Genomic DNA, 20,391 nt, shown 5'->3' with positions numbered 1-20,391 from the left:
GCCCTAGCACTTTGTGATTGAAGTACACTGTGATTTGATCCAGACACACTCTTCTTAAGACTATGCATTATTTTGAGTTGCCTGCAAATTTTAGATTCCAATTTGTCTAGGACAGTGGTGCTCAGAAATAGCGTATTTTTACTTCAGATTGCACTTTATTATTTTCAATGGACAAATTAAACAATCACTATTAAATCAGATGATTTAAATCAGTATTTAATCTTTAAAACATTCCTTTATCATTGCTAGATCCATTTCATTATTGAGATCCAAATCCAGAAATGTCACCACCTTCATTTGGCAGGAGACAGTCAAATAAAATTCTCCAACACACCTCAAACATTATCTCCCTCTCTGTCCATTTATACTGTGATTACTCCACAATAGGCTGGATAGTCAAACCCTCCATTATTACTACATAGTTTCCACGTTTCTTTCAAACTGTCAGAGATGCAATCGTGATCAAGTCTAGCCAATAAATTCCGTCCTTATTCCTCAAGGAGACTCGCTAAAATCAATATTCTCTTTAATTAATAGTCATCTCTTCTCCATTTTGTATCCATCCTATAACCAGAAATACTTCGTGCCGAGCTCTGTTTTTTTTCAAGCCAGGTCTCAACATCACAACATAATTTTCCCCATGTGACCGTTTGCACCTGATGTTCATCTACGTTATTTACCATGTGTTTACATACACACTAACTTAGACCTTATTGCAGCCAAGGATTTTCAGTCAAGATCTTAAGATAGTGGGAAAAAACACAATTGATCTCATTTAAATTAACCTATCCTGCATTGTTTCTTAAATGATTCTTTGGTGTTCACTGCCATCCTACCATACAAATTTTAAGCACTCTTTGGTTTAAGAATAGTTTCCCAACATAGATAAAAGGTAAATTTTGAATCAGTCTAACTCTCAATTTAAAATAAAGTGTTTTGCTCCCATGAAATGAAAGGAGTATAGTTGTACAAAGAAAACTTTTTATATTTGGATGCATTATTATACATTAAAATACTAGTCCTGAGCAAATGAAATGTTTGCCTTTTAAAATAAAGCTTTTCAAAATAGAGAGAACAATTTTTGAACAAAGTAATTTGGCTTAGCATTAAGGAGACTAGATTAACTGTAGTTAACTAAAATAACATACATGCATTTGCTTGATAATGGAAGTTATAGGATTTATAACCCAGGAAATCTAGGTTCCCAAAATGATAGTTTGAAAGGAATTGAATTTGGTTTTACAAAGTTAAACAGCTAGTTTGAGAAGAAGTGATCATGAAATTATGAAAAACAGCTCATTCACAAATGTTGTTTAGGAAAGGAGAATCAGCCATTCTCATTCAGTCCAGCCAAAATGAACTCCTATTCAAACTGCAATGTCATAAACACATTGAATCTCTCTAAAGATATAGCCAAAAATGTTGGTCTTGTCTGAAAAATCCACATCAAAATAATACAAAATTGAAAATGGAGGAATTTTTAAAACTACTGAAAATAAAGTTGTTGTGGTGCTGTCGACGAAAAGATTGGAACCACTGGACAAATCTACAACATAAATTAACAAAAAAAAATGAAAAAGCTTCAAGATGCAGCACAGCTTTGCAGTAGTGATTTTAGTTTCAAGTGAAAGATCAACTCTGCCCACAATGTTTTCAAACAATGACACTAGTCTCTTCAGAAAAATTGTGAAACCACCTATGAAACGTATTCTAGAGCATTAAGAATTTATCCAGATAATCTCCTCTACCGAGGCTTCTACTGTATGATTAACAGATAAAAATTTAATTTAGTAGAGCTATTCCATGAAGTACAACATCTGATCATCTGGTGACCATGAAAAAGCTGCAAAAATAGCCGGAACTTTTTGTACCTTAGATTTTATCCTTTTGGCAATCTAAATTACCCATTTGAAGCACAATTTCAATTTATGCTAACCTGTCAGTTTTTAAAAAAATATTAGAACGGATATTTAAAAACTATGATTAATATACACAAAACAATTCTATTCATTAACAGATCGCCAATAGTATTGTTCAAAATGGGTCAGATAAGGTGGTGTTACAAAGTAAGAGGGGCTCATGCTTTACCTTGATGAGAGGTTATAAAAATATATTTGTGTGGCAACTTCAATGTTGTGAAATATCAAGGTATTTTTCAGAAGCATTAGAGTTATAGAGTCATACTATTTAGAAACAAATCCTTCGGCCCACCAGATCTACGTCAACCAACAAAGATCAAACTACACTATTTCTTTTCACCTGCACTTGGTCCATAGCCTACTCTTCTTTGGCATTTTAAGTGTTCACCCACATGCTTCTTAAATGCTGAGAGTGTATCTGCCTCCGCCGAACTCTCAGACAAAATTATACAAAATTTAACCCAGATCCACATGCACACACATTAGGACAGGTAGCTATAAGATAAAAGATGAAGGCATTAAGGGCTGCAATTGGGACAAAGTGCTGACCTGGCATTAGGCCAGCATAGCATTTAAAAATCATGCTCATTTTTGTGGTAGGGAAAATGTCACATCAGGTTAGAGAGAAATAGCACTCATATTGCTTCTACATAGTAGCAACATGAAATGGCTAGCTTCAGTCATTGCTCAAATATTTGGGATACCTCATCCTTTTAGAGTAACTTGGAGGTAGACAAACACTAGATAGGAAAGTGGTGCTCTTAGGCCAAAAGTGCATGGTAGCTCAGTTGTTAGCACTGCTGCCCCTCAGTGCCAGGGATCCAGGTTCGATTCCAGACTCGAGACTGTCTGTGTGCAGTTTGCAGATTTGCCCTGTATCTGCGCAGGTTTCCTCCAGGTGCTCCAGTTTCCTCCCATAGGTTAGGTGAATTGGCCATCCAAATTTCCCATAGTGCTCAGGGATGTGTAGGCTAGGTACATAAGTCAGGGGAAAATGTTGAGTAATATGTTAGGGGAATGGGTCTGGGTGGGATACTCTTTGGAGGGTTGGTGTGGACTTGTTGGGCCAAATGGCCTGTTTCCATACTATAGGGATTCTATGAAAAAAGGGAGTGAGGTATACACAGCAAGCAACCATCTGATTTTGATGGATGAAAGTTTACCTTGAGCAGCATGCCATTTTAGGTGTTCATAACAGGAACACTAAGGGTGGTACTCAACTGGCCACAAATGTGCAAAAACCAGAAATATAATGTCAAATATGATTCTGATTGGCAGCAGTTGCCAAATAATCTAGAGTGGCCACAAGTTATAATTACAACCTATTTAAGATCAGTCGTCAGACTTACAATTGGCTCAGTCAGCTTGTTCGAAAAAAATCTCTGTTCAGTCCTTATTTTGAGGATTGTGCCAAAATCTTCCAGTGAAATAGAACATAGAACAATACAGCACAGAACAGGCCCTTCGGCCCACGATGTTGTGCCAAATGGCGTACACTTATGGCAAAATACTGCAGTGGCTTGCCAGTGTCTTCTGCAGGATGGTTGACCAGAAGATTCTCCTGCTCTTAGGTACATTGGAAGGATGTATATGCTGATAACTGACCTATTTAGCCACATTTCAAAATGTGTATTCTATTACCAATAAGTCCCGTCACAAGATTGAAACGTGGATCTTCTGAGCCAGAGGTGGGAATGCTTTCAATAGAAGACCTAGTTTAAGCTACATGCTTCACATGAAAGCACAAGTATGACTGGTAATGTTGGCACTTCTTTTTACATTCCTTACTGATTGAACTGATTCCTTATAATGTTGCTCATGAAGTGGAATAACTTTTCATCAAAAGGGACACATTAAGTATTTATACTAGAAAGTTAAAAAGATCCCCACTCTTCTTTAAAAGGTATAATAGTAATTTTGGGAAATAAAACAAAGAACTGTGGATGCTGGCAATCTGAAATACAAACAGAAATTGCTGCAGAAACTCAGGAGGTCTGCTGGCATCAATTGGAAGAAAGTAGAATTAACTTTTCAATTCCACTGACTCTTCACCAGAAGATTTATGGTGGGAAGTTGTTTGTGTTTAATTATTTCAAAAGTAGACATCACTAAAAATGACAGCATTTACCATCCAGTCTACTTTCTCTCGAGAATGTGAGGCTCTCTTTGGGCTACTGCAGTCAGTGTACGGGAAGACTCCGATAGTGCTGGTCTGCAAGGGAGTTTCAGGATTTTGACTAATGTCAATGAAAGATTAGCAATCCATTTCAGAGTTTAGATGACATATGGTTTGGTCAAACAAATGGTCTTCCCATATACACGCTGTTCTTATCCTTATAGGCAATACATATCACAGGTTCATAAGGTGCTATCAACGAAGCCTTGGTAAATTGCTGCAGTACATCTTGCAAATGTTATCCACTGAAGCTACAATGCCCCAGTGATGGATGTGGTGCTAAACTAAAGGGCTACTTTGTACTGGATGCTGTCAAGTTTTTTTGAGTGCTGCTGAAGCTGCACTACTCCAGGCAAGGTGAATTGGACCTTGTAGGTCATGAAAAGGCTTTGGGGAATCAGGAGGGGAGAGAGAGAGTCAACCTCCTCAGGAGTATCCAACCACTGACCTAATATATTATTGCCAGGGGACTAGTTACATTTCTGGTCAAGGGTGAAACCTCTTTCTCCATTGAAAGGATGTCTATAGTTGGGAGGGGACACAGTCATTTAATAGTACAGAATTTGAACATGGCTAAAAGCAAATAAAAAAGGAGACATTTTAATCAAAGCTTTTCATCTTGCACTCATCAGGACATTTGCAAGAATACTAATGTTTAACTTGTATATTCAAATTCTTTTGGATGTCCTGAAAAACATTTTCTCAGCAACTTGCTGCACACACAAGGTAGGATCTCTGAACACAAGATTTAAATCCTCATAATACAGTAGACTTTAAACATTAAATAGGCAAGCTTCACATCAACAAAATTATTTTTGGAAACCATTCGTCACTCACTTCAATTCACCAACATGTCTAAGCACCTCTTGCTGGTATCTCATAATATTGTCAAGTTCGCCTGGAGGGAGCTGGAATAGAAAAACAGGAAAAAAACCGTTAAAGCAAGCTTTAAACCGACAATACATAAAGCAGCTTAAGCAAAACAGTAATGACTCCCTTCTTATATTTTATTGTTAGTACACTGCAAACCTCCAAAAATGTTTCTTATCAATGACTTTTGTTGCATCTGAACACGTCAACATTCTTACTATAAACTACCTACAGCTGCACTGATAAAGCAAAATTCTCATGTAAGTTTGTTATTAACTACACCTTCACACCAGTTAGAGGCCCTGTAGCCCTAGCAACTGTCTATTTAGTGGGCATCAGAAATGTAAATGGAAGAAACTCATTGGAAATATGAAAATAAGGACAGACTGTATCATTTCAGAACAGGGGCCTAATCATACATCACAGTCCATTTCTTCCGCAACTTGTAACATCAGATTATCTGAAATTCTGTCCCAAAATCCTGATGTTATTTGTTGGCTGTATGCAACTAGATACTAAATTTTATGATAACTGACAATATTTTAACAAATAAGTCTGGGCAAAGGCCATAATTTCATCAACTCAAATATACATCTTTGTGAATAAGTGTTAAGCAATTATTGTGCCAAGTGTGTTATTAAAGTGAGCAGCTTATTTATATAGACAATACACAAACACCTTTCAGGGATGTTTTCTTCCTAATTTGTCAAATCTCCAAAGGGATCTGAAACTTCCTTCAATCGTTATTGTAGAAAAGTTGTTTTTCACAGATACGCAAATGCTGCATGATCAGAAAGATACCGGACCTTATGCTTCTAAATGAGAACATGAATCCGAACTAGACTATTGGAATAAATGGAAATTCACTTTTGTAAATGAGAAGTTTGATTCAACCTCACTCTAGCACTGATGCACCACTCAAAACGTGCCCACAAGGATTCCAATTTACACTGAATTAGAGTTGTTACAGAAGGATATTTGGTCTCAAAATGGAAATGTCTTGCTGACGATTTATCAAATTGGATGTTAACACATATTGATGGGCAACAGCAGCAAAAGCTTAACCCAGTGCCTGCTGAATTAAACCTGATGTTTGTTTAATGCTATGCAGGAGAGTAGTAGAGAGAAGTGAACTCAAACTTCAAATACAAAAGGAAAGACAGAAGTTGAATTCTTTGAACGGATATACTTGAGTCTTATCTCCTCACTCACGCATTACACTAATGCCACTGAAATAGGAAGCAGTATGCAAACAGACCAGAGAATATTTGCATAATTTTGTGCTCCCTGGTTGATTTCAATAAATGCTGAAAGATTACCAAATTTCCTACAATGTCCTCAGTTACCTCCTTCAGAATTCTGGGATGTAGTCCATCTGGGTCAGGTCATTTATCCACCTTCATACCTTTCAGCTTCCCCAGCATATTCTCCTTAGTGGTGGCCACTGCACTCACCTCAGCTTCAAGAGAGTCTGGGGGCAATCAGCTGTTTTCATAGGCTGTCCTAGTTATACTCAGTCAAAAGGTGTGATGCTGGGAAAGCGCAGCTGGTCAGGCAGCAGAGGAGTAGGAGAATTGACATTTCGAGCATAAGCTCTTCATCAGGAATGGGGTGGTGGGGGAGGGGGGAGCGCAGAGATAAATGGGAGTTGGGTGGGATGGGGAGGGAAGGTAGCTGGGAATGAGATAGGTAGATGAAGGTGGGATGGTGGTGATAGATCAGAGTGGAGGGTGGAGCGGATAGGTGGGAAGGAAGATGGACAGGTAGGGTAAATTCAAGAAGGCGGTGCCGGATTGGAGGGTTGGATCTGTCCTAGTTACACTGCCAAATCAACAAGTTGTGGACACAGAAGACAATTTTTTTTTCAGCCCAAAGAGCAAATGTGTTTTATACATATCGATTTCACAAGTGAATTAACTTTGCATGAGTGCTGTCATTGAGTTACTGCTGATAGTTTATCCCTCAGCCCTTTATCTCCTCCAAATTAGGCATTTGGAGGTACAACTTTTATTTTGAGATAACAACCTAGAACCATATACTGCAGTACATACCTGTCCTGCTTGTGGTGCTGTATTAGTCCCCCTCTTTGCCATTTCCTCTGTCACTAAGGAGACATACCTCCTTTGTTCATCCAGAATCATGTTGAGTTGTTTGTTCAACTGTTTGATTTCAAGGTGGATGCGATTCTGACCTTCAAAGATTTGTCTCAATTCTCGCTCATTCACAGTTTCAAATATATCTGCTATAGTAACATTAAAGAATTTTGTTGTATTCCATATACTTGAATGTGTTTACTATTTTCCATTTATATAACAATTTACATTCACTACAAAACATACCCAAGAGAAACTCTAAGTTTAGGATTGCAAATACCAATGTTTGACCAACTATTTTAAATTATTAGACAATTAATGGACAGTATGTTTGAGAAGATTTGTAGCTCAAATTGAGGTTCTGGATGTAGATTTGCTGGCTGAGCTGGAATGATCATATGGTGACAAAATGTCTGAAAACTAGGTAACATCTTCAGTGAGCCACTGAATGAAGCACTGGTGGTGTAGCCTGCTTTCGATTTATGTGTTGGAGTTTCCTTGGTTGGTGACGTCATTTCCTATGGTGTTGTCACTTTCTGTTCTTTTCCTCAGGGGGTGGTAAGTGGGATCCAACCGAGACTTATCAACACACACGGACTTGGATCCCATTTACCATCCCCCGAGAAAAAGAACAGGAAATGACATCACCATAAGAAATGACATCACCAACCCAAGGAATCTCCAACATATAAATAGAAAGCGGGCGACACCACTGGTGCTTCATTCGGAGGCTCACTGAAGATGTTACCTCGTATAGTGACAAAACGTCTGAAAACAAACCTTCCAGCTGAGCCAGCAAACCCACATCCAGGACAGTATGTTCCTAAATTACGGTTAAATGATCTTTCCAATAAGCCTGCCTGCCATAAAAGTAAAATTAACTCTCAGACCCGAAAATAGATTAGATATTTAGATACAGTTTAAAAATCTCTTAAAAGTAGAACCATTTCAACAGGATCAAGAGTGTGGTGCTGGAAAAGCACAGGTGGTCAGGCAGCACCCGAGAAGCAGGAGAATTGACATTTCGGGCTCATGCCCTTCATCAGGACTGAGGCTTGTAGGCTGGGGGACAGACATAAATGGGAGGGGGGATGGGGCTAGGGGGAAGGTAGCTGAGAATGCAAAAGGTAGATGAAGGTGAGGGAAAAGGTGATAAGTCAGAAAGGAGTGAGGGAGAAGGTGATATAGAGAGAGGAGAACTTCAAGGTAGGCATCCTTGGAAGAGGGTTTGCAGTAACGTTAAAATCAACTAATAGAAAGCGAGGACTGCAGACGCTGGAGATCAGAACCTAACAGCAGTTTATGAACTACTGGATTGAAGTTCTACATTCGTAAGTAGATTGTCAAATGACAATTGGAGTCCTTTCAAGAAATTTCTTTTGAGACTTTTCTTATGGCAGTAATGTTATTTAGTGAGAAACGGTATCACACAAGTAGTTTCTAAATTAATTCTCTGACCTATGCAGTCAGTAAATTTTAGTGAGGCTTGTAATAGGGCCATTTCAATTAGTGTTATATTGAGCAGAGTTAAAAAAGGGATATAAAAATGCTCAGCACTTCTCATCACTCTCTGTTCAGAAATTTGCGAACATAGGGAAAGACAAGATTGTGCAAGAACATAATGCTCTCTTTTGGTCAAAAAACCTGTCAATATACTGATAATTATCAGTGGTCAATCTGATAATGGTATTGAAACTGCTTAGCAACTTTAGAAGTGTTGTATTACAACAGAGTTGAGATTCAGCTCTAATAATTATGAATATAATAGAGAATGTGGTACAGTGCAAAGGCAAATATTTTGGATATCTGAAATTGTAGAAATAAAATGGTAACACACAATACAGTCTTCTGACATGTGCTTGAAGGATGGACTTTTTAAGTGATGTAATTTATGCCTGGAAGTTTTCGATAAATACTATCGCACTAATCAGAGACATAAAACTCAGCTCCCCCAGTACTCCTCCGTTCAGGGAAAAATAATTTACATTAAAATTAGAAACATTTCCTTCAACTATAAATGACGAGATGACAAAACCCAACAGTTCACCAATATGAAACCAGATTGTTTTCTTTTAAAAAACAAAAAAAAATCCTCCCAACCTGCTTCTCCTTGCATATCAGGATGATCTTTTTGAAACTCTTCTTTCTTTTTATCAAGTTCCTGTTGGAAATTTTCATACTCCTCGCGATATTTCTCTTTTTCTTCTTGGGGAATTGTCAAATCAGCAGGCTCCTATAATCAGATATCAATAATTTTTTTCCATTTTAGAGTGTAATATAGGGAAATTAATTCAAAAATCACACTGGCTAAGTTACTTATGAGTTTAAAGTTTGAGAAGATTTTAACCACCTAGCCACGAAATGACACGATCAGCTATCTTTAGTAGCCACACACGCAGATGCCATCAACATGAATTCGACTGGGACAACACTACTATTATAGGACAAGCCAAACAGAACAGCCAGGGCATTCCTAGAGGCATGGTACTCATCCACAGATTCAATCAATAAGCACATCAACCTGGACCCAATATACCGACCACTGCAGCGGACAGCTGGAACTGACAACTGGAAGCGGCAGATTCAAACCACTACACATGCCAGAGGAAAGATCACAGAAGTGCTTCACAGGAGGCTCCCAAGCACTGAGGATGTCACTTAGACAGGGGATGAAATGTCTGCAACACAAATTCCCAGCTCGGCGAACAGAACTACTTATGAGTTTAGTTACATTGCCATAGCAACTGTACAGAGGAACAGTTCCATAGTTCTGCAAATGAGTATAAAGCATAAGAATGCTCATTAGAAAAATATTTACATTCAACCATGGCTTGATAACTAAATAAATCATGAGACAGTGTATCAAATCATACCTGTAAAAGGACAACCCCAATTCAATTTACAGTCTGCTAAATCAGCTAACTTCAACCAACAAAGCAGTGAAATGGTATAATGGACAATAAATAGAGTAGTTTTTGTGGATTTGCACTGAGGACAGCATTGTTGGGGAATAAGGTCTTAGAATAAGCTGTTAACACTGGGGAAGTAGTATGGAGAAAAAAAAGTTTGAATTCAGATATGTGGTGTTAACTAGAATGAGATATTAATTTAGCCAATGCTAACAGTTCATTATGTGAAGCCAAAATTCTAACGTTCTTAAAAGACCCTGTGACTGCCAACAGATCCGGTTTCCCTCCTATTTGCACAAAATGGTTGTGAAAATGCAGCAAATAAATGCAGTGATAACTTGTATTGTCTGAGATTGAAACACTAAATGCATTTTCCAAAGAAAAATCAAAGTATAGATAGCAAAATTCAAAAGGATTATTAGGTAAAGAGCAATTATATGCCAAAAATAGAAATGTTTCAGTAGTACACTGTTGCGTTGATTTTATCCAAGCAATTACCATTAAATTCCAGACTTAAAAATGGATACGTGCCTTCGCTTACAGCTATATTCACTATAAATTTGAAAAACAATGAATAATTATTTTTCTAGTATTAATTAATAAGAATATGGATTTTTTTTCTTCCACATGGTAGTTGCTGCAGCTTACATTCATATATTAGGTATGCTGGCGTGGAATTCATACTTGGGCAACCTTGAACATTGAGGTCAGGTCAGATGCAATCTCTCCACCAATGCCTTCAGCATAACACAACTTGCGCAATTTTGAGAATATACAGCTTACTTAGATAGTACATGGTAGTAGAGCTAATAAATAGCATTTTAATTTCATGCTTCAGTTCTGCAGCTGACTACTGCTTTGGAATTCTTCAATTCTACTGCTCAATAGCTCAACTGCAAAAATCATAAAGGTCGCCATAGTGAGTGGTAACTTAAAAAAATAAATAAATTAAGGGCTCTTGAAAAACAGGAGAAATATCCTCACCACTGAGTAAGGAGTTTTGGATTCAACTCCCACTTGCTCTAGAGGCCTAGCCATCTTCAGGTGCTTGACTTTCTCCAATAGAAGTCAATCTAACTACCAGCTTTTGATATGCAATAGTTTTACCATTAATGAATGCCCCACTGTCAACATCCTGGGGGTTATTATTGGTCAGAAATTCAACTGGACTAGCCATATAAATAAAAGATGGCTACAAGTGTATGACAAACACTAGGAATACTGCAGTGAATAAGCCATCTCTTGACTCCCCAAAGCCAGTCCACCAGAGTCAAAAAGTGCGGTGCTAGAAAAGCACAGGCAACCTTTCAGGAGCAGAACATTCAACATTTCTAACATCAGCTCTTCATCCATCTCAAAGGCACGGGAGGATGATAGAATACTCCCCTACTTAACTGGATGGGTGTAATATCAATAAACACTTAAGCAGCTTGACACCATTCAGAACAAAGCAACTCGCTTGACTGGCACCACATCCATAAGAATCCACTCCCTCAATCACCAACGCTCAGTACCAGCATTGTGAAGCGTGTCCTATCTATATGGTGCACTGCAGAAATTCAAACTTCCTTCGACAGTACTTTCCAAACTCATGATCACTTTCATCTGGAAGAACAGGGGCAACAGATGGGAACACCTGCATGTTACCCTCCAAGCCACTCACTAACCTGATTTAGAAACATATTACCATTTCCTCACTGTCGTTGGATCAAAATTCTGGCAATACCTCCCTTAGGTTATTGTGGGACTATTTACAGCACATGGATCGCAGTAGTTCAAGGCAGCAGCTCACCATTACTTTCTCAAAGGCATCTATGGATAGACAATAAATACTAGCCAGCCAACGAGGCCCACATTCCAGAGTGAATAAAAGAAAAGAAAATCTGAGCAAGGTGATTTGAAAATATCTAAAAAAAATTTAAACTTCCAGTTACTAACTGAAAGGATAAGAAATAAGTTATTTATATTAACATGTTTTAAGACTTAACTGTCAGGCTAAAAAAAGGTAAAAACAAGGACTGCAAATGCTGGAAACCAGAGTCTAGATTAGAGAGGTGCTGGAAAAGCACAGCAGGTCAGGCAGCATCCGAGGAGCAGGAAAATTGATGTTTCAGGCTAAAGCCCTTCAACAGGAATAGACGAATAGAGCTCTATTCCTGATGAAGGGCTTTTGCCCAAAACGTCAATTTTCCTGCTCCTCGGATGCAGCCTGACTTGCTGTGCTTTTCCAGCACCTGTAAGGCTAAAAAAGCACAATTGACTAACCACCTTATGGAAGTAACTTATACTTTAAACCATACGGCAGAATGTTCTTTTTTTAGCACAAGTGCAAAATAAACCTTAAGACTATTTTAGACTTTCACTTAAGTAGACATTCAATTTTCTCAGACACAATCAGTCCAAAGTGATTCTTCACTCAAGGGTTCACTACTGATCTTTTCCTTTGCCAGTTGGAAACTTTTACATTGTGCATTTTCTTGGAGATGTCTCCCTCTAATTAAAGCTAAGAAAACCTTCCAGCCTCATTTTAACTGGTCATCCCAAATGACCAAAGAGCTTGAGCTTTCAGCCACATTCCTGCACAGTGAACTACAGCTGCCTTGCTGCCATAGCTGCTCTGTCTCCAGGATCTGAGTTTACAAGATCCAGCTAGAAATACAAACCAATCTATTCCCAGAACAAAGACAAATTGTTGGAAAAGCACAGCAGGTTTAGCTGCATCTTCTGCATTTAAAAAAAAGGTCTTCCTAGCTAAATAGCTAGGAAGCTACACTAGCTACAATAGCTCGTGTGGGCAGCACGGTGGCACAGTGCCAGAGACCCGGGTTCAATTCCCGCCTCAGGTGACTCTGTGTAGAGGTTGCACATTCTCCCCTTGTCTGCGTGGGTTTCCTCCGGGTGCTCCGGTTTCCTCTCTCAGTCCAAAGATGTGCAGGTCAGGTGAATTGGCCATGCTAAATTACCCGTAGTGTTCGGTAAGGGGTAGATGTAGATGTAGATGTAGGGGTATGGGTGGATTGCACTTCGGCAGGGCGGTGTGGACTTGTTGGGCCGAAGGGCCTGTTTCCACACTGTAAGTAATCTAATCTAATCGTTTGAGGAATGGTCACTGGACTTGAAACATTAACTCTGATTTCTGTCCACAGATGCTGCTAGTCCTGCTGAGCTTTTCCAGCAATTTATGCTTTTGCTCCAGGAATAAATTGGTTTGGTGTTTATAGCTGGATCTTATAAACTCAAAACAGATAATCCACCAGGATTTCTGTATTTGTTTCTGATTTCCAGCATCAGCAGTTCTTTCAGTTTTTAGTTGAAGGTTTATATTTCCCTTCAATTCTAATTTGCAGTAAACAGTTAAACATGCAGTCCCTCCCATTCAAAACATTAATATCACTGAAAGGACAACAATTAAGGAAATCAGAATAAGTGAAAATAAATCTGAAACAAAAATTAGGAGATCATTAGGATGACAATAATGGTTCAAAGTCCATTATTACTGTAATATTTTACAGGCAATTCCAAAGGTCAAGCAATTTATTATTTAAATGTTTTACTTCAGTACATGAAGTGTAATTAGTTAGTCCATTCAGGCAATTCAAAAATTGAATTTGCTAGAGAAGGAGTATCATTAATGGTTGAGATGAGGGAACTAAATGCTCATCTCCACAACTCAAGGCTGCATGGAAAAGTGAATGGTGAGAAAAATGCAGAGAGGCTTCAGTGTGATTTAGACAAGTTGAACAAGTGGTCAAATACATTTATTCACTTCATCTAGCATGTAAGAGTATTCAAGGTGGCAGCAAAAACAAGAAGGCAGATTATTTGAAAGGCAATAGATTGGCAAGAGGAGGTGGGGGTGAGGGAGATTTGACAACACTTGGCTGAACTTGTATACCAGTCACTAAGTGAAAGTATTCAGGTACAGGCAGCAAATGATATCTTGGCAAGAGGAGTGTGTGTTGTTGCAATTGTACAGATGTGCTTTCACCAAGGCCTTGAATTACTATGTGCAACTTTGGTCTCACATGGATAGATGTTCTGGCTGTGGAGACTGCAACAAAGGTTTGTCAAACTGATTCCTTTGGGATAGCAGGACTGGATTATGAAAAGAAAAAGAGACTGCATATTTTTCAGACTATATTCACTGGGGTTTTAGAAGAATGGGGTTGTGGCAGGGGATGAACTCAAACAGAAAATTACAACAGATCTAGACAGGCTAAAATGGATGAAGTATCTTACTGATGACCAGGGAATCCAGAACCAAAGGACACAGTCAAAGAATAAATAGTAGGCCATTTAGGACTGAATTGAGGAGAAATTTCTTCATCCAGGGAGTGGCGAGCTTGTGGAATTCTCAGCCTTGACCACTTTCTGTGGCCAAAACATTGAAGTGCTTTCAAGGAGTAAGATATAAAGGCATTAAAAAGTATGGGGAGAAAGTAGGAACAGGGTATTGAGTTAGATAATGAGCCATAATAACAAACGGTGGATCAGGTTCGAAAGGCTGAATGGTCTATTCCTGCTCCTAATTTCCATGTTTGCATTAAAGTCACTTTTTTTAAGAAATGAATCAAATATATACTAGCTTCAAGCAAAAGAAGGTTGTATCTTATTGTAATAAAACAATATTAGGAATAAAAATCCTCTATAAGCAAGTTGCCAAAACGTGCTCATTTTCAGTTTTCCCATTCTCCTTCAATTTATTACTACTTCAGAATTTATGCATATTCTTACTTTTCAGCTAATACGCTGTTGCATCTTGTATTTGCACATATCATGCAGCTTTTTTCAATTAATGTTCACTTTAAATCTTACCACTGGCTTGCCAGGTTCCAAAAGTCTGAATGTCAGGAAGGACAAGACGTCATGATCATCTGTCAAGAACAAATCAACATGTGAAAGTCCAATTGTGAAATTTGTAATGAGTTAATTCACTACTTAAAACAAACTTTTCTGCAGGTCTTGAAAAAAATGCACATCATGTTTATGCTAGAAACTCACCTGCAAGACCACCAGTTGCTGCAGAGATTCCAAAATAACCTTCGGGTGGAAGCATCATATTTTCTACTCTGGCACAAAGTTCATAATCATCGTTATTCGGAGTAAAGCCATTATGTAGCATAACCTACAACAGAAGATCAGGACATGTATTTTTGACTGTCTTTTGAAGATTCTAATGACCATGTACAATAATTAGTCTAAATCTAAATTGGTTAATTTTTAACAGATTGGCTATATTTTCTTTTCAACCTTGATGAGACATGCTGTGAATATAACTGAATAAAGATACCTTTGCTTGTCAATTGAACACGGATAAGTTGATAGTATTATGCTTCTACCTAATGAAACTAGGAGATCTTCAGAATATAATTTAACACCAAAAAATATAATGTATGATACACACAATGCTGAAGACCCTACATAATTCATTTGAGGCCTCATGTTGAGGTCCCCCTTCCATTCCCGAAGATCTTTTATTAGTCAACTTAAACTATATGATTTCGAAACAGCCAAGCTTATGGAACTGATGGATGTACTGAAATCACTTCTGTGGGTTTTGGCTTTATTTTGCACTTTTTTTTTTTAAGTTCTGTTTGGGTTCAGTTTGTTGGAAAAGAGAAGTGTCAAGCTAATCCAGTCTCTCTCAGAAAACCCTTTGGGGCTCCAGATTAGGAACACAAAACCCTGATAAAGCTTGCAAAAACTGAAATGAACTATTTTTGAACATTCCAGTCACAACATCTTGTGTTTGCTGATAATAATTTACATGTGCCAGGATGCTGACTGAAAGCCACCTTGAACACTTCACACCTTATCCTTTTTCCCTCAAAATCCAACAATTATTAGCCACAGGACGTGTTTGAAAATTGTTCTGCAGAGATTAATTTCTTTATTTTTTCATGAATTGCCTTGTGTTTTGGGATTATTTAGAATGGTGTATATAATTTAATATTTGCAACCATGTCTTAATGGACTTTACACATTTTTCAACTAAATCTTGTTTCCAAAATAAGTAAAGAATTTTATTTGAGATAAACCTGGCTGATGGATGTGTATAATACACCCAATATAAAATTGGCCATATTGGTAATTGCACGAGAGAGAGTCATGAAGAGGCAATTGTCCCTAGACTAAAGACTATTGCTCATCCCCAACTGCTGTAAAGGCAATTGTGAGCTGTGTTCTGAACTGCTGCAGTCTAGGGTTTACTCAAATGTTAGTATTTTATAAAGAAAATAAATTGGAGCTGTCATGATGAATCAATTGGCACCTGCTATATCTAATACAGATTTTGTCTATGATAGATTATTTATAGAAGTTCTCACTTGTCCAGTACATAGATTGATATCTTTGAAGCAAAGGTCAACCAAGAGACGAACACTCAAATGGTATAAAATTCACAATAGGTGGCAATGGTTCACAATAGTCAACATGGAGAGAAGTAGGACAACTTGCTCTCACACAGCTTTTTTTCTTCACAGAGCAGGCATATAGGTTTTCATAATGCTCCATAAAAATAAAGTAGTTTAGACTCGGAGTCAATTAGCCAGTATATGAGATAAGCCATGTTTGATAATACTTATTTTTGATCCAGTATTAATTTATGTTCTTGAAAACATACAAGATTGATTAAAAACCATGACATTCACAACAGAATGACGTAGTTTAATTCGATTAAATAGTTTGGAGTATTTAAGACAAGGACTTCAATTAAAATGAGAAAATACAAGGAGCCTGTGTTTAATGAACATAGACATTTTGCATGAACATCAGTAAGTTGTTAGGACTGAAAATCATATGGAGATTTGCCAGATGCACATCTGCAGTACCTGACCTGAGTGGTGTTATTTTGGAACAATGGAGTCCTCAGTTCAATAAATACCAGGAGAAAGAGAGGACCGCAGATGCTACAGATCAGAGTCGAGTGTGTAGTGCTGGAAAAGCACAGGTCAGGTAGCATCCGAGGAGCAGGAGTATCAATGTTTCGAGCACAAGCCCTTCATCAGGAATGGTAAATACATCAGAAACATCCCTGTGGAGGGAAGTTCATCAGAACTGTGGAGTCCATACAGAAAGGAGGGGGTGAAATGGTGTAGTCAAGGCAACTTTAGTGAGTTGGATTTTGAAGAATGAAATGGTGGTGGTGGCAAGGTGGAGAGTCCCCCTAGCTTAATTAAACTCTCTTGAATGGAATAACTAGCTTAAATCTAGAGAGGTCATGACAGGAGATTGTAGCCCCTTGGTGTAATCCTCTTGCGCAGTATGGGAAATAAGGGTCACTTCTAGTCTCTCCAATGACCAGATGTGCAAGATGTGTGTCCAGTTGCAGCTACTGGCTAACTGCTTTCCCGAAATGGATCTGCAGGTGGATTCACTGTGATGCTAAGGATATTTAGCGAGGTGGTCACACCACAGGTGAGGAGTAGACAGGCTGAAAGAGAATGGGTAGCCAAAGTAATAGGTTCAGGAAGGACATGCAGGAGTACTCTGTGGTCATCCCTGTCTGAAATAGATGTATGGCTTTGAGTATTATTGGAGGACGGGGAGGGCAGAGAAGGCCTCTCAAGGGAAAGCAACATCAGCCAATTTCATGGCACTATGGGTGGCTTTGCTGCACAGATGGGGAGGAAAACGGAGTTCAGGGTTATAGTGATAGGCAATTCAATAGGAGGGCACACAAACAGGTGCTTCAAATGTGGTATGTTGCCTTTCTGTGCCAGGGATGTCACGGAGTAGCTTCAGGACATTCTGGAGTGGGAGAGTGAACAGACAGTGGTCATGGCACACATAGGTACCAATGATTCAGGTACACAAAGGGATGAGGACCTGAAAGCTGAATATAGGAAGTTAGGATATAAATTAAAATACAGAATCTCAAATGCAGTAATCTCAGATTAGGCTTTACTGAATTCCATGTAGACAACATCAACCACTTTTCCCTCAACAATCATCTTTGTCATTTCCTCAAAAAAACTCAATCAAGTTAATGAGGCACAACCTCCCCTGCACAAAACCACACTTATCGCAAATCATTCCATTTGCTTCTATGTGCTTATGGATCTTGTTCCAGAGAATCTTTTCCAATAATTACCCTACTACTGATGAGGTTCACAGGCCTGTAATTTCCTGGATTATCTAATACTGTTTGTTTCTCATAGATTGAGCTCCATTTCAGAAAATCAAAGTTGTAGATTGTACCAATTCAGGCGAGGAAATAGAATCAAATTAAACAGGCCAGAAAGTATCAAATGAAATGGACAAAATATAGCCAACTACAAACATAAAAAGAACAGAATTGTAAAACGTACCGCGTGATTAAGGTTTAAATAGCTATACTCAAAGAACTAGCCCTGTACCAAAATCACAAGATCGAATGAGCTATTTCCACAAACCGTTTGATGCTGTCGTTTACCATGGATTACCCCACAAACCACTAATTGCTCACAGCGGATTTCTTTGATACAAGACAGAAACCAAAGTGACAATCATTTCAATATGTTCAAAATAAGGGACTTACCGTCAGTATTTTTTTGTAGTAGATAATTCTAGCTCTTACAGCGTAAGGCTTGTTCCTGAAGTCTCTTAGACAAGAGCCTAATGCTTGTGTTGCACCATCACTGTAGAAGCAAGTAAATTATTGTATTGTTAAAACACAAGTAGTAAGCTAAATCATTTGAGGAATATAACAGAAGTCAAACCCATCAAAAATAAAGTTGGGATCGACTTTCACACGCTTCCTTACATTTTGATTTATAAGCATTCAAAATTTAGGTATTCAGTTTTATTTGCTGCTTTTTGTCCTATCCAAAAATTTAAAGAAAGCTTCTTAAAACAAAACAATACATTGATTGCATATACAATCACATCACAATTAATCAGACCAGAGGTAATTTGTGAGGAAATCAATTGTTTGCATCAATTTTCATATCTTAGTTGGGTAATTCTGAAGAGGCACAGCATTCTTGGCTTTAGTTCATGTTTCATTAACATTTGAGTTAGAATGAAACATTGAACTTCCTTGCAACCATAGTATGACACAAGTTCACATACTACATCATGTTGTACACTTACAGACTGCAAAATGACAGCTCTACTTAAATACACAACAAAGTCACAGGGATAACAACCAGTAGGCTTTACCTTGAAAACATGGCTGATACCACTTTTTGCCCAGACAAAGACTAGCAGATCTTGTGCTCAACAGTATCACAGAGGAGTCTATAGCTGCTGGCACAGAGAGCCAGTACAAAGGTAAGTAAATGTACAAGATCATGGGATAAGAGGGTTTCCAGCAGACAAACCACAGCCAGATGATGCTGTCCAGTCCCTTGATCAGACATGGACTGCATTTGATCAAGGGCCCATTGCTCCCAAAGAGACAAGGTGCATTCAGGACAGAAACTATTCGGAGCTCTGCATGGTGCCCTGCCCTCCTGCTGCTGTGCAAGTCCTAGTGACACTTAAATAATCTTTGTCTGGGTCCTCAGTTTGATAATTGTAGGGAAGGTCCTCCTTAGTATTGTGTTCGAAGTTCAATTTAGACTATAAATTTATGCTGAACAACGTCTAAAGGATTTGGATTCAAGTCTGAGACAAGATCTTGAACAATGGAACAAAGCTGTTTGCTTCAATACCAAGATATTTACTAGAAAATAGTTAGTTAAATTTGACCATGTAAAGCAGCCAAACTCATTCACATCAACAGTCTCTTTGTTGAAGACCTTTTTAAATTTATTCTGAGTTGTACAAGTGTGCAAATCATGTTTTTCAGAAATGACTGTGCAAAAATGAACTAAGCATACCAGTGAATCAAATACATGCTATCTCAGGCATTCAGCTTCAAGCACTTCCAGGTCAGATAATCAATAATCACCCTCAATCATCACCAAATAACATGCTTCAGTCAAAATAGAATCTACATTAATGTAAAAAGTTGCAGAAATTATTTTAAATACTTACTTTTGATGATCATAGAGATATTGCCCATTGTTTCCAACAACAAGTACTACTGGGTTATTCTTCTGCAAATCAAAAATAAACTTTCAGGTTAACTTTTCTTATTGTGTAAAATTTCTAGACAACTTCAGATCTCAAATTGGAATATTCAAGATGTAAATAACAAATACACATCTTCAATTCACTGGTGAAACAAAGATTTCATGTCAGCATTTCAACATAATTAAAATAATTGGTAAGCGGTGTGGGGTTAATATTCTAAAGAAAGTCTTTTACCACTGCTAAACAACTTAGTGCTGGCTAAGAAACTTAAATGTAAAGCATAAAATTATTAAAGCAAACACTTAAAATCAAGTCAAAAACAAATTTACACAACTTATTAAGAGTCAAATCTAGAGATATCAAACAATAGAATTCAATGCACCTTCAGGTATGGCACACAAGAAAGATAGACTCTACAGTCATAG

The 20,391-nt window shown here is 38.0% G+C and overlaps 1 protein-coding gene across 1 annotated transcript in view; it reads right to left on the bottom strand.

Moving 5' to 3' along the window:
• The window catches only part of lman1 (lectin, mannose-binding, 1), a 55,298-nt gene that overhangs the window by 18,008 nt on the left and 16,899 nt on the right, over positions 1 to 20,391 (bottom strand). The window contains exons 4-10 of the mRNA XM_072573489.1: positions 19,928 to 19,989; positions 18,486 to 18,585; positions 14,969 to 15,092; positions 14,783 to 14,841; positions 9,159 to 9,291; positions 7,017 to 7,207; positions 4,933 to 5,003 (exon numbers count right to left, since the gene is read on the bottom strand). Coding sequence (XP_072429590.1) covers positions 4,933 to 5,003; positions 7,017 to 7,207; positions 9,159 to 9,291; positions 14,783 to 14,841; positions 14,969 to 15,092; positions 18,486 to 18,585; positions 19,928 to 19,989 — 740 coding nt within the window. The remainder of the gene's footprint in view (positions 1 to 4,932; positions 5,004 to 7,016; positions 7,208 to 9,158; positions 9,292 to 14,782; positions 14,842 to 14,968; positions 15,093 to 18,485; positions 18,586 to 19,927; positions 19,990 to 20,391) is intronic.

Source organism: Chiloscyllium punctatum, chromosome 1 (assembly GCF_047496795.1).
Source record: "Chiloscyllium punctatum isolate Juve2018m chromosome 1, sChiPun1.3, whole genome shotgun sequence".
Lineage (NCBI taxonomy): Eukaryota > Metazoa > Chordata > Chondrichthyes > Orectolobiformes > Hemiscylliidae > Chiloscyllium > Chiloscyllium punctatum.
This window is presented reverse-complemented; position numbering and strand designations above follow the sequence as displayed.